The following is a 12,509-nucleotide window of genomic DNA, read 5'->3' as shown; positions in this document are numbered from 1 at the left end:
AACCAGGCACTGCTCATCGCCTGTCCAATACAGTCCCAACAGTGAAGCATGGTGGTGGCAGCATCATGCTGTGGGGGTGTTTTTCAGCTGCAGGGACAGGACGACTGGTTGCAATCGAGGGAAAGATGAATGCGGCCAAGTACAGGGATATCCTGGACAAAAACCTTCTCCAGAGTGCTCTGGACCTCAGACTGGGCCGAAGGTTTACCTTCCAACAAGACAATGACCCTAAGCACACAGCTAAAATAACAAAGGAGTGGCTTCACAACAACTCCGTTACTGTTCTTGAATGGCCCAGCCAGAGCCCTGACTTAAACCCAATTGAGCATCTCTGGAGAGACCTAAAAATGGCTGTCCACCAACATTTACCATTCAATCTGACAGAACTGGAGAGGATCTGCAAGGAGGAATGGCAGAGAATTCCCAAATCCAGGTGTGAAAAACTTTCCCAAAACGACTCATGGCTGTATTAGATCAAAAGGGTGCTTCTACTAAATACTGAGCAAAGGGTCTGAATACTTAGGACCATGTGATATTTCAGTTTTTCTTTTTTAATAAATCTGCAACAATATCAACAATTCTGTGTTTTTCTGTCAATATGGGGTGCTATGTGTACATTCATGAGGAAGAAGAATGAATTTACTGGTAAATGATTTTAGCAAATGGCTGCAATATAACAAAGAGTGAAAAATGTAAGGGGGTCTGAATACTTTCCGTACCCACTGTATATAATACTGAAACAATAATGCATTGGTATTATTATTATTATTATTATTATTATTATTATTGAATTACACATCATGCGATTAAACTTAATATAAAAGTAAAAAAATGATATAGAATAATCTACCATTTATCGCAGTGGTTACGTTCCAAAGCCGCCCGTGATAAACGGACGCCAACCAAAAAATGCAATTTAATGTATACAGTACTGTATTGTATTAACATTTTACTTCATTTTATATTTCTATTTCTTTTAATACATTTTATTATTTCAACATAAAACTCCATAAAAACAATTCCCTATACGTTTTTTGGTCTAACGAGAGACCGGCAAAAACAGTGAAACAAATTAGTTATGTGGCACATGCAATTCTAAATTCTATTCGATAAACCGGGGGTGTTGGATTCAAACCGCGGGTAAAGCGGGGGATTACTGTATTTCTATATGTATTAATACAATCAACTATGTTACAGCAGAATTTCAAACTAAGGAACTCCAGTTTAAATTATTATACTTCATACTGCTCACTCTATTGTAACATCCCCATTTCTAAAAAATCTATAATTTTTTTTTTTTGCCAGTAATAAGATTACCAAATAGAATACTTTTGTTGCATAAACACAATGAGAGAAAAGCTACATATTCAAGATATCATGTTCTTCAACAACAATGAAATTGTAATTGAATGAATATGAGGAATGTACGCTACAGGAATGAATATTATTCTAAAGACAGCGATTCCAATTCAATATTTACTTTCCAAATAAGGTGAAGGAATAGGCATGGAAAAGAGCAAGTGGAAGGCCTCAACACAAACAAAGCGAACGGCTGAACTTCTCACTCCTTATCTTTTCACATACAGAAAAACAAACATACACAACGTGGGGTTTAGGAGACACCAGTGACTACTCTCAGTGCAAACTAAACAGGAACTTCACTTTTTCGAAAAAAAAAAAAAAAAGAGAAAGAAAAACTAGATTACATTTTAAATGACAGATTTTGAATGGACTGAGCAGATGGGGATACTGTAATTGTTTTACAGCGTTTCTAGCGATACGTCTCCAGATTATCATTAGATTTTATTTTCTGCTAAAGAAATAGAACAGTAATTAAGAAAAAAACAGACAGATCAGACCCCAACATTTCGAAGATACGACGTCACCTCCGACAAAATTAAAAAAATTTAAAAGATTTTTTTAAATTATACATACATATATCTTATCTATGTCATAACTTGGGGTCTACCTGTATTTAAGAATATGGCAAATAGATTTTAAAAATGCTATATAAATAATCTGTGCATGATACACGAGTATCGCAATATTTTGTTCGGCGGTATCAATTTTTTAAAAACAATATTGATAAAAAAAAAAATAATAATAAAAAAAAAACCATACCAGGTTCATAGCAGTTGTTTTGTTTTGAGATTATGTCCTGACCACCAGATAATGGGTATAACTTCCGCCGGAAGTTCTAGCAACATTGAGCAACATATTGCTTTGCTTACAGTATCGCAACCCATGTACCGTGATGCGCATCGCCAGATTCTTGCTGATACACAGCCCTAGTTGGAACTGTTTTTACAATGCCCAAAGCAATCAGGGCAGCCTTGGAGTTAAATTCGTCTTGGACATAACCATGGATTATTGGACACAATCATGACCTTTTTTTTGTATAATTCACTGACTATTACAGAATGATTTCATTCACATTTGTTGATGAATGCACTGTTTTATGAAAATAAAAAAATAAAAAAAATCAGCAAAAGCTAAAAAAATTAATAAAATGCAAAAGTAGCACCACATATGGGTATGATGCTCAGGTGTGAACTCAAATTGTACTATAAAAAGGACTTTTGCTATGTTTCTACTTCTATAAAATAAGCATTATAACCAGATTGCTCCAATTACAGAATCCCAAACAACATTGAGAGGAACCAGAATCAAACTGGAAGCCATAACTCATCTGGATGACATTGAATTTTCTTGGTTTAATAATAGGGCTAGTTACTCTGTACCCACCCCCTTCCACTGACAAGGCAACTGGTGCTAAAGCCAACTAAGAGGGCAGGAAATTTAACAAATTGACAAGGCACAGCTGTAAACTAAACCACAATCTAGGTGACTACCTTGTGAATCTGATGAAAGACTGCCATGAGTGCGCTGTCATCAAAGCGAAAGGAAGCTACTGTGAACAATCTAAAATATTCAAATATGAAATATTGTTTGGGTTGTTTAACACTTTTTTGTTTAATAATAATTTCCTACATGTTCTTCGATAGTTAGGATGTCTTCCGTATTAATGTTCAATGTTGAAAATAATAAAAGAAAAATGTTTTGACAGGTACTGTCACACACACAAACCTCACCCTACATCATTACCAGACTTTACTAATGCTCTTGTGGCTGAAGGAGCACAAATCTCCAGGAGCACAAGGCAAAATCTTCCTAGAAGAGTCGATTAAATATAATAAATATTTTGCAATTTGTAGAGAGAAAAATTTTGATTTTAGTCTTAATTAAATCACACATTGTTACCAGGTACCTCTAATATATATTAGCATGCTTATTATAGTAATGACAGCCACTACAAATAAAACAAAATAATAATAATAATTTAATGTGTATAAAAAACTATTACACACTAAAATTCAGTTTCAGCGCCCTCATTGCTAATGTGTTAAATCAAATACACAAGTACATGTGCCTCCTGTCACAACATGTCACACACTGTTCCTACCCAACAAAGCCAGGAAAAGGTTCCTTTACAACATAGTGGCACTGCGTGTAGGTCACAGGGAACTCAAATTAACAGGTGCTGACAGTGCACCTCACCAAATTAACAATGGCGGCCATGTTAAATGCTTCAGAGGAGAATGGCCTTCACCACCACCTCACTCACTCACTCACTTCTCCTTACACACACACACACACACACACACACACACACACACACATACACACACACACACACACACACACACACACCCCTCTCTCTTTCTGTGTCTGTGTCCTATTCTCACAAAGAGCCCACAAGCAGCTGTCACCATGGAGAAAAATCTGTCAATCTCAGCCACTAATCCAAAGGCACATGGATGGGGACATGTCACATATGTTAAGGAGTGGAGAGGTGGAATGACTGGAGGACAGAGAAGAGGGTGAAAGGAATGAGATGGTGAAATAAATAAAAAAGCCACTATGACATGTGGCTGGCAACCATCTCAGAGTAACCAGCAGTTGGGGCGCTCCCACTCAACTGCCTTGACAGAAGTGCTTTCGAAAGTGGTACTGAGTGAGGACCTGTGGAAATGCCACATTACTAGCAAGTAAGAAAGCAATTTTTAAAAAGCGACAACAGCTGTACGTCGTGTAAAATGTGCAAATCCATGTGTCCTATTCATCATCTTCATGTTTTTGTCTGCTTGACAGGACCATACAATTGTGTGTATCTTGTATTAGAGCAGTTACAATTCGGTGCTTTGAGAAGAGTAAACTTAGTTACAGTACAGTGGCCAGGGTCATACACAGGCCTTGCAAGGGTCAATTAAAAAAGTTGAGTCCTCGTGCTGAGCATCAGGTGCAGAAGCTGGTTCCAAAAACAGACGCAAGTGCTGCCAGCATTGCTTTAGAGGCTGCAGAAGCGGAAGGTCCGCTTGTCAGTACTCAGAACATACGCCGTACACTGCATCAAGTCGGTTTGCATGGCTGTCATCCCAAATGAAAACCTCTTCTGAAGATGGATGAAAAGGAAGCCCGTAAACAGTTTGTTTGGTGTCCAGCATGTGTGGCAAAGCCCTGTTGGGGAATACCAAGAAAATTGTATCTTGCCTACAGTCAAGCATGGTGAAGGTAGCGAGTGCTGCTGGTACTGGGGAACTGCGGTTCATTGAGGGAAATACAAATTCCAACATGTACTATGACATTCTGAAGCAAAGCTTGATGCCCTCCCTTCAGAAACTGTAGTTTTCCAACATAATAACGACCCCAAACACACCACCAAGATGACAACTGGCTTGCTGAAGGTGAAGGAGTGGCCAAGTAGGTCTCCAGACCTGAATCCTTTTGAACACTTGTGGGGCATCCTCAAGCTGTATATTTGGGCTGCAACAACTCATCGATAAAATCAATAATAGTTGATAATACTTGATAATGAAATTCGTTGTCAACGAATGCTGTTATTGATTCTTTGGGATGCTCAAGTGGAAGTACCACAGTGATGCACGAGCGCGTGACATGAAAACACACTGGTGTCACGGATGAAGGCGAAACATATAGTTTAATGTAGTGCTATTGTGTAAACTGTTTGTAACTTCGGGACAGTCGCACTGAATCTGTTCTGTCGTGACTCGCAGTTCAATCAGTTCAATTCAATTAAAAGGGTGCGAACAAACACTAAATCAAAAAGTAGCAAATAGCAGCTGTAAACTAATATTTTTTGTAGACACTATTGTGTTTTTTTAGTGAATGCTTATTTATTCGTACACCAATGCATACTTTTTTCTTTTTTTTTAAGCGTTTTTTTCTTTTTTATTAGCTTGCTGCGTTTCTCCGTTTTATTCCCTTTTTATATCATTTGTCTGCTACGACAGTAACTTATCTGTTTTCAAACGTGATTTTCTGCGGCTTTACTACGTTTAAACGCTGGTTTTCAATGTTTGTATATTTAATCATTTTATTATGTAATGTAATTAATTATGTAATGTAGATGCTTATATCTTCACAACTAAACAAAAAAGTCTGTGTATTCTTTTAAACAAAAATTGTGTTATCATATTTTACATAGTTCTTTTTTAAGCATTAATTTACCATCTGCAATTATCATTAAAACAATACGAATGTTGATTTGCACAAATTGCTTCACCTTGCATACTTGTGTTTTTTTTATTTTATTATTTTATTTATTTTTTCAGAAAGAAACAACCCAGAATTAGTGAATTTGTTCAAAAGAGAAATCCTGCATGCACTTCTTAACAAGCAGCCACTATAACAAATACCATCCTGAGTATGTTGGCAACTGCCATGCAGCCAATGTAAATGGTGGAAGATGAAGGATTAAAAAAAATATATATATTAATTATAATAATAATAATAATAATAATAGCATCTTCAACCCAGCATACATTCTTTCATCAAGGACCCACGTCACAAATTTGATAAAGACATTTGAAAAAGTTAAGTCTGCTATAAAGACCACCAACTGCTGATTTATAGACAAGTATTGCCACTGCAGCATACCTTGGCATTACATGCCATTACATTGGGAATGACTGGAAGATGATATCTGTCTGCCTTACCACCATGCTACTCGAGTGGTTGGAAGAAGTAGCAGTCAAATCTTAAATCCATTTTAAGAAAATTACTGCCATCACACACACCAATGGTGTGAATATTGTGGCTGCTGCAAAATTACTGGAGGAGAAACATGGGTGGACCAGTATACTGTAGGCTATGCTGGCCACACCTTGCAGTTGGTGATTGATGCTGCATTAAAGAAAACAGCCATTGAAAGATATCTTAAACACTGTAACAATAACTTTCCACTGCTCTTAAGCCTTTAGAGTGTGCAACTGTGTTTATGAGCAGGCAGGAATATGTAATTCTCCTCAAGGTGATGCCTTGAGTCAGCTCCAGTGAAGTCCTTCCAAGCCACAGCAGTTGAGCAGCTTCAAAACAGATGGGAGCAATTCTTTGAACAGGTAGATAATCCTGTGATTCTCTCTTCTGATTTGGACCTAAGGTTTAAAAGACTAAGATTTCTGTCACCTGAGAAAATTTAAACTGTGCAGGCTAAAGAGCAAACTGAATCACGTACAGCAAGAATGAAAACAACCACCTCAGCCATAGGAACAGAAGCTAAATCCTGGCTTATTTGTTGAGGGGCCCAAGGAAAAAACCCTTTGGATTGGTAAGGAGATTAATTGCCCATTAGGCCAAAGTAGCTAAATCCTGCTTCTGTATCCCAGGCACCTCAACGCCATCCGAGCGTCTGTTCTCTTCTGTACCAGACAGTCACATTCGTTGTTTGTTTATTATTGATTATTTTTAATGCATCAACAACTGCTGCTTCTTAATATCTAATTACCGTCATGTTTATGTTCTAATTTCCTCATGTGAAATTTAGACCAGTACAACTAAATTCTTGTGTTTATTATTATTTATGTTTTTTTTTTTTATTAAATTTTTATATTTTGGATATTTAAATAAGTTTTACTGTTGAAAAACTGTACAACCTTGTTTTATTTAAGGTTTAAAATGTCAAAATTTGAAAATACATTTTATTCAATTATAGACAATGTGGCTTTTGCTTTTAACACTTTTATACATAAATACAATGAATTAGGGTTTTATAAAAGTTCTAATAAGCAAAGCATCATACAAGCCGATTAATCATGTCCAAAGCAACAAGAGAGTCAGATTATTGGTGTCTATGTAGTGTTTTGGGGAGGTGGAAATCAGAATCAGAGCGGAGGAATATTCATGAGGTCTTCATTTGAAATAAATGAAATAAATTACTGAAAAAAATTACCTGCTTATGGTATTTGCCAACGCAGATTTCTTGTTGTATCCATATTAAAAATCTATTGCAAAGCACAACCCAACCTAGCTATGGGTATCGGTAAAATCTTTGACCCATAGTTAACACCACAGGTCAGATTCGTACTCAATTCAAGTGAAAATCGAGCGATAGTTCAAAATTGCATTTCTTGACTCAAGACTATAAAGAGAGTTGGAAAGGCTGGCTCTGTACCTGGTGATGCTGGATTCGCTGCACACTACAACGAAATGAACTGTACAAGCTGAATTTAGAAATGTCTTTCGGTTTGCTCTTCTGATCGGCCTGCTGCTGCTCTTTAAGCGCCGTTTTAGACACCGTAGATTGGATTGTCACGTCACTCCTATCACACCTGCGAGGGGACACAAATGCACCCAAACATACACGTTTTGATGTGATACGGTTTATGGTGAATAAAATGAAACATTATATGGCAAGTCATAACCCGTTAAATGCAATGTCGATGATGGTGACGCAAAAACCGATTGATATATTTGGGTGCAAAATGCATGTGAAGAGAAATGCAGTAGCAAATTAGGTACAAGTTGCACACATAAAAGAAACATAAATTTTTAACGTAGAAGCAAAGGTGTGGCTCACAGCGATCGGATGTAGGCCAGTGTCTCGCTGTCTTTAGCAATCATATCAGCTAGAATTTGCTCGACACCTGTGGCAACCTCCTCAAGACTGGACAAACCTGTGGACCCCAAATTTCAGATTAGTTGTTTAGTGAGTTATTGGCAAACTGCATACCCTTTTAAACATTTAAAAATACATTACATGGTATAACTGCAGAAGAGGACATAATCGAAACAAATAAATTATTATTTGAGCGCTTCATTTCATATATATATATATATATAAAGATCAACAAATCTGTGCCGACTAATAGCAGCAATGGCAATGCTGCTGAAAGAATGAACTTGTTACAGTACGTTGCTGCCCTCTAGTGACTGAATCAAAAAAATTTCTATGTATTTAATTGAATGTAATCAATAGAATTCGTCACATCGCAAATAATTTGGCACATCTTCAGAGGATAGTGAGGACAGCTGAGAAGATCATCAGAGTCTCTCTCCCCTACATTACGGACATTTACACCGCATGCTGCATCCGCAAAGTCAACAGCATATGGTTAAGCAACCCAACACACCCCTCGGACACACTACATCAGGCTTCTCAACACAGAACTGAACTGAATCTCACGTGCACACACACACACACACACACACACACCTGTGTGACTGATCTGTACAACCCGGTCTCAAACACACAATCGTACTCACTTCACACATCCATGTCTTGTCATATTACATCATTTCAATACTAAGAACTGTTTACATGCCGTTTTTGCACATCTTGTTTTGGATTGCTGCTATTGCTCTTTTGCTAATTGCAAAAACAGACTTATAGAATTACTCTTACACCCTTTCCACTTGGTCTCCTGAACATATCTACATGTCTACTTTTCTCCTCTCTATTTTCAATCAGTGTAATTCAAACCATAGTCTAGATCAGAAAATAAGGAAACCATACGCCATCATACTGACAACATGAATTAACATTTTGAAGATCTGGTTTTTCAACAATGACAAAAGGACTATGATACTTACACAGACATACTGTACATACTTTGGAGAGAAAAGTACAAGATTTTGGAAATATTCCAAGTTGTACATTTACCAGAAATTTGTTGGAATTAACAGAAATGAATGAGAATTGTTAGGAATGAATCGGAAATTTGGGGAAATGTAAATAAACTTATCATATACAAACAAATAATCATTTTGTTTGATCATAAGCTGACATGCAAACTAATAAAGATTTTTTTAATGACCTTTTTAACATTTGATTTCATTTTTAGTATCATTTTGTTGCACAATAGCTTACACACAGCACAACGAAGTTTTAAACAAATTGATGTGATATTTATGTAAATATGCTCAAAACTGTGGAAATAATTGTGGAAATACCCCTCTACTCTACTCCCTCTCACAATATATGACAGCTCTGTATCATCTGTGGAGACGTTCATGTTTCTGGGAACTAGCACGGAAATATGAGTCCAACATAAAACTCCATTCTGAAAAAGGCCCATCAGAGGATGTTCTTTGTACGCTAATTATGAAAGTATAGTCTGCCACAGAAGCTGTTGCTACAGTTCTACAGTGCAGTAATTGAATCAGTCCTGTGCACGTCCATAACCATCTGGTTTGGAGCAGCATAACAGGGCAGAAACAAGACTGTAGCAAACAGAAAAAACCTTAGTTAACAAAAAAACAGGGAACGGAAAGGAAAAATCACTACTAACCCTTTACACCCTGTACTCAACCTCTTTCAACTCCTCCCTCCTGGCAGGTGCTACAGAAAAACTGCCAGGCACAGGAACAGATTTTTTTTCCTCAGGCAAACACCCTCATTAACAACTGACCTTAATTATATGCCCTGCTTCATATCTATAAGTACTGCATTAAAAACAGAAACATCATTTCATCCCCATATGTCACACACACACACAATTACTGCTGTATATTGTACAAAAGTCTAAAAGTAACCTCTTTATATTATGTGGCACACAATACTGCTATTAGCGCTACCATACACTCTTACACTTTGTACATTACTGATCTGTTATATACTCTGTATATTGTGTTCTTAATCTCTATTGTCTCGTATTAAAAAAATACATGGAATTGTGCAACCCAAGACTTTGACATAAATAAAACAGGAACCATAAAAACTCAATAGTCATTAATGTGTGTGAGCACTCTTCCTTCATTCAAAAAAATTTAACCCTTCATGACGTCATGAAGGGCCGAACTCGAAAATCGCTTCCCAAAACTTATACAAACACGGAAGTTGTACGTCTAAATTGTTTTTTTTTTTTTTTACTTTGGCCATGTTTAGCAACAGAATACAGTGTAAATAAATTCATTCAATAGCATTAGGACCCCCCCACCCACCTACACTTATGATCCACATATAAACCGTTTAATCTAAAGCAACTTTTTAGAGCCAAAGATCAAAACATATCAAAACTCCCATATCCACTATAAACAAATAAGCTCACGAGTGCATTCAGTTTGGGGAGAAGAAATAAAAGATCTGTAAATGAAGCACAAGTTAGTTAGTTCTCTTTATTGATCTGGAACATTCTGGGGGAAAAAACGTTGCAAAATTGGAAACCTTGCTTTATGCGGTTTGTTCCCCTGCCCTAACGGATATATGCGTTGAATGCTCCAGATAGAGAACCATTACCCACCTCAGTGCACACAATGATTCTTGTGTACACAAACATGCCTCTATGAGTGCGTAAGTACAATGCAAATATAACAGTTATTAATAATCTTCCTACCTTGAGTGTTCGGCTGAATATATGAGTGCAGATCAAGTGTTTGTGGTGACTGTAGAAGAGCCTGGGCTCCAGTCTCTAGACCAAGCTGCTTGGCTCGTCTTGCCTTTGACAACTTGCTGCCCTTCTTATATGGTGCATACTGTAATTTAAAAATGGCACGTTTGCGAAATTCGGTATGTGAGTAAAAAATATTTTGTGATAAAACAGTGAATACGAGTTATTGTTTCCTGACCACATGCTCCAGTTCATCAGCACTTTTGCAGTCCTTCAGAGTTTGCTCAAGTTCAGAGGTCAAACAGCCGTCTTTCTTCAGGGTTTGGATGACGGACTGGCATTTCTTTGCGACGGCGCTAAACCACACCACATTAAATGCATAAAGTACAGCATTTTAAGCCATTGAAATGCATCTCCTCATTCACTTATTGCACTAAAAATGTGTTTAATAGGGTCAGACCTAGAGATCAAAAAGATGTTTCATGATTTTAATGTGCAACATGTAGTGTTTAAATCTTTTCTGGGGAAAACATACAACGAGCAGTTAATGATGCAAAAAGAAATTACTGCAAGATGTTCTTTTAAGAAACATACCTGTGTACCTGTACAACAGCATTTCACAATGGATGTCTGACCAAGCCCAAAACTCTTCTTTATTACCAGTACATCTGATCCTGTAGAATTTTGTAGTCCTGAACATCTTCAGACTATTACAACAGCAGACTCACCAGAGTTCCTCCAAAGCGAGTTGCACGTCCCTCACAGTGTCCGCATCCAGATGGTTGATCAGCTCTTTCCTATAGCGGACAATAAACGGGAGGGTGTTCTCGTCCCGCAGGAGCTGTGCAATGTTACCACAAACCCACTGCTCCACTCCAGTTTTCTCAGTTAAAACCTTTTCGGGGGAAAAGTGTTTACACATAACATACAAACCTTTTAGAATTTGCTGTTATAATGAAGCGCATGTGCAATAATTGATCAAATCATAGTATTACCAGACACTTAAAATGACCGCTATTGCCATCAGATTCACGAAGTAGTCACCTGGAACGGTTTTCAATTCACAGCTGTGCCTTGTCAAGAGTTCGTTTCTAAAAATTTCTTGCCTTCTTTTGTGCTTTAGATCAGTTTTCTTGTGCAGAGAAAATAGCCCGATTAGTGCTTCTACAACTTTTATTAAATACTTTTTATTATGGCAAGAAACATTTAGAGAAATAAGCAAAGAGAAAAGATCCATCATTAGTTTATGAAAATATGAAAAATATAAAAAATTGACTGACAAAGGAAGGTCAGTCAATCCGAAAAATCTGAAGAACTTTAAATCACAGTAAAGCACAGTAGCCAAAACCATTAAAAGCTATGATAAAACAGGTTTTAATGAGGACCGACCCAAGAAAAGAAGACCAAGAGCTACCTCTGCTGCAAAGGATAAGTTATAAGAAATTTCCAGTAGCAGGAACCACTGATTTACAGCATCTCAGATTCAAACCCTCGCAGTTCAAGTGGCAGACACATTTCAAAATTCACTGTTCAGAGGAGATTGTGCCATTCAGGCCTTTATTGTCGAACTGCGGCAAAGAAATCATTACTTCGGAAAAACAGCAAGCAGAAGACTTGCATGGGAAAGAAGCACAAGGAATGATCATTAGATCAGTGGAAAACTGTCTTTTGATCTGGTGAGTCTTTTGAGATTTTTGGTTCTAAGTGCCACGTCTTTCTTAAAGAAAGGGTAAAAAGACGGTTCCTGAATGTGTGGTTTCCACTGTGAAACATGGAAGATGAGGTGTAATGGTATGGGGTGTTTTGTGCACACTTAACCATCATGGCTACCACAGCAAATTGCAGCAATATACCATAATATCTCTTGTCCACTTAGTGGGACCA

The 12,509-nt window shown here is 37.3% G+C and overlaps 1 protein-coding gene across 1 annotated transcript in view; it reads right to left on the bottom strand.

Annotated features, from left to right (window-relative positions):
* The window catches only part of srbd1 (S1 RNA binding domain 1), a 75,901-nt gene that overhangs the window by 56,551 nt on the left and 6,841 nt on the right, over positions 1-12,509 (bottom strand). The window contains exons 4-8 of the mRNA XM_083539911.1: positions 11,354-11,520; positions 10,864-10,981; positions 10,632-10,770; positions 7,877-7,973; positions 7,472-7,628 (exon numbers count right to left, since the gene is read on the bottom strand). Coding sequence (XP_083396037.1) covers positions 7,472-7,628; positions 7,877-7,973; positions 10,632-10,770; positions 10,864-10,981; positions 11,354-11,520 — 678 coding nt within the window. The remainder of the gene's footprint in view (positions 1-7,471; positions 7,629-7,876; positions 7,974-10,631; positions 10,771-10,863; positions 10,982-11,353; positions 11,521-12,509) is intronic.

Source organism: Silurus aristotelis (assembly GCF_946808225.1).
Source record: "Silurus aristotelis genome assembly, chromosome: 4".
Lineage (NCBI taxonomy): Eukaryota > Metazoa > Chordata > Actinopteri > Siluriformes > Siluridae > Silurus > Silurus aristotelis.
Note: the sequence above shows the minus strand (reverse complement) of the source record. Positions and strands in the feature narration are given on the sequence as shown.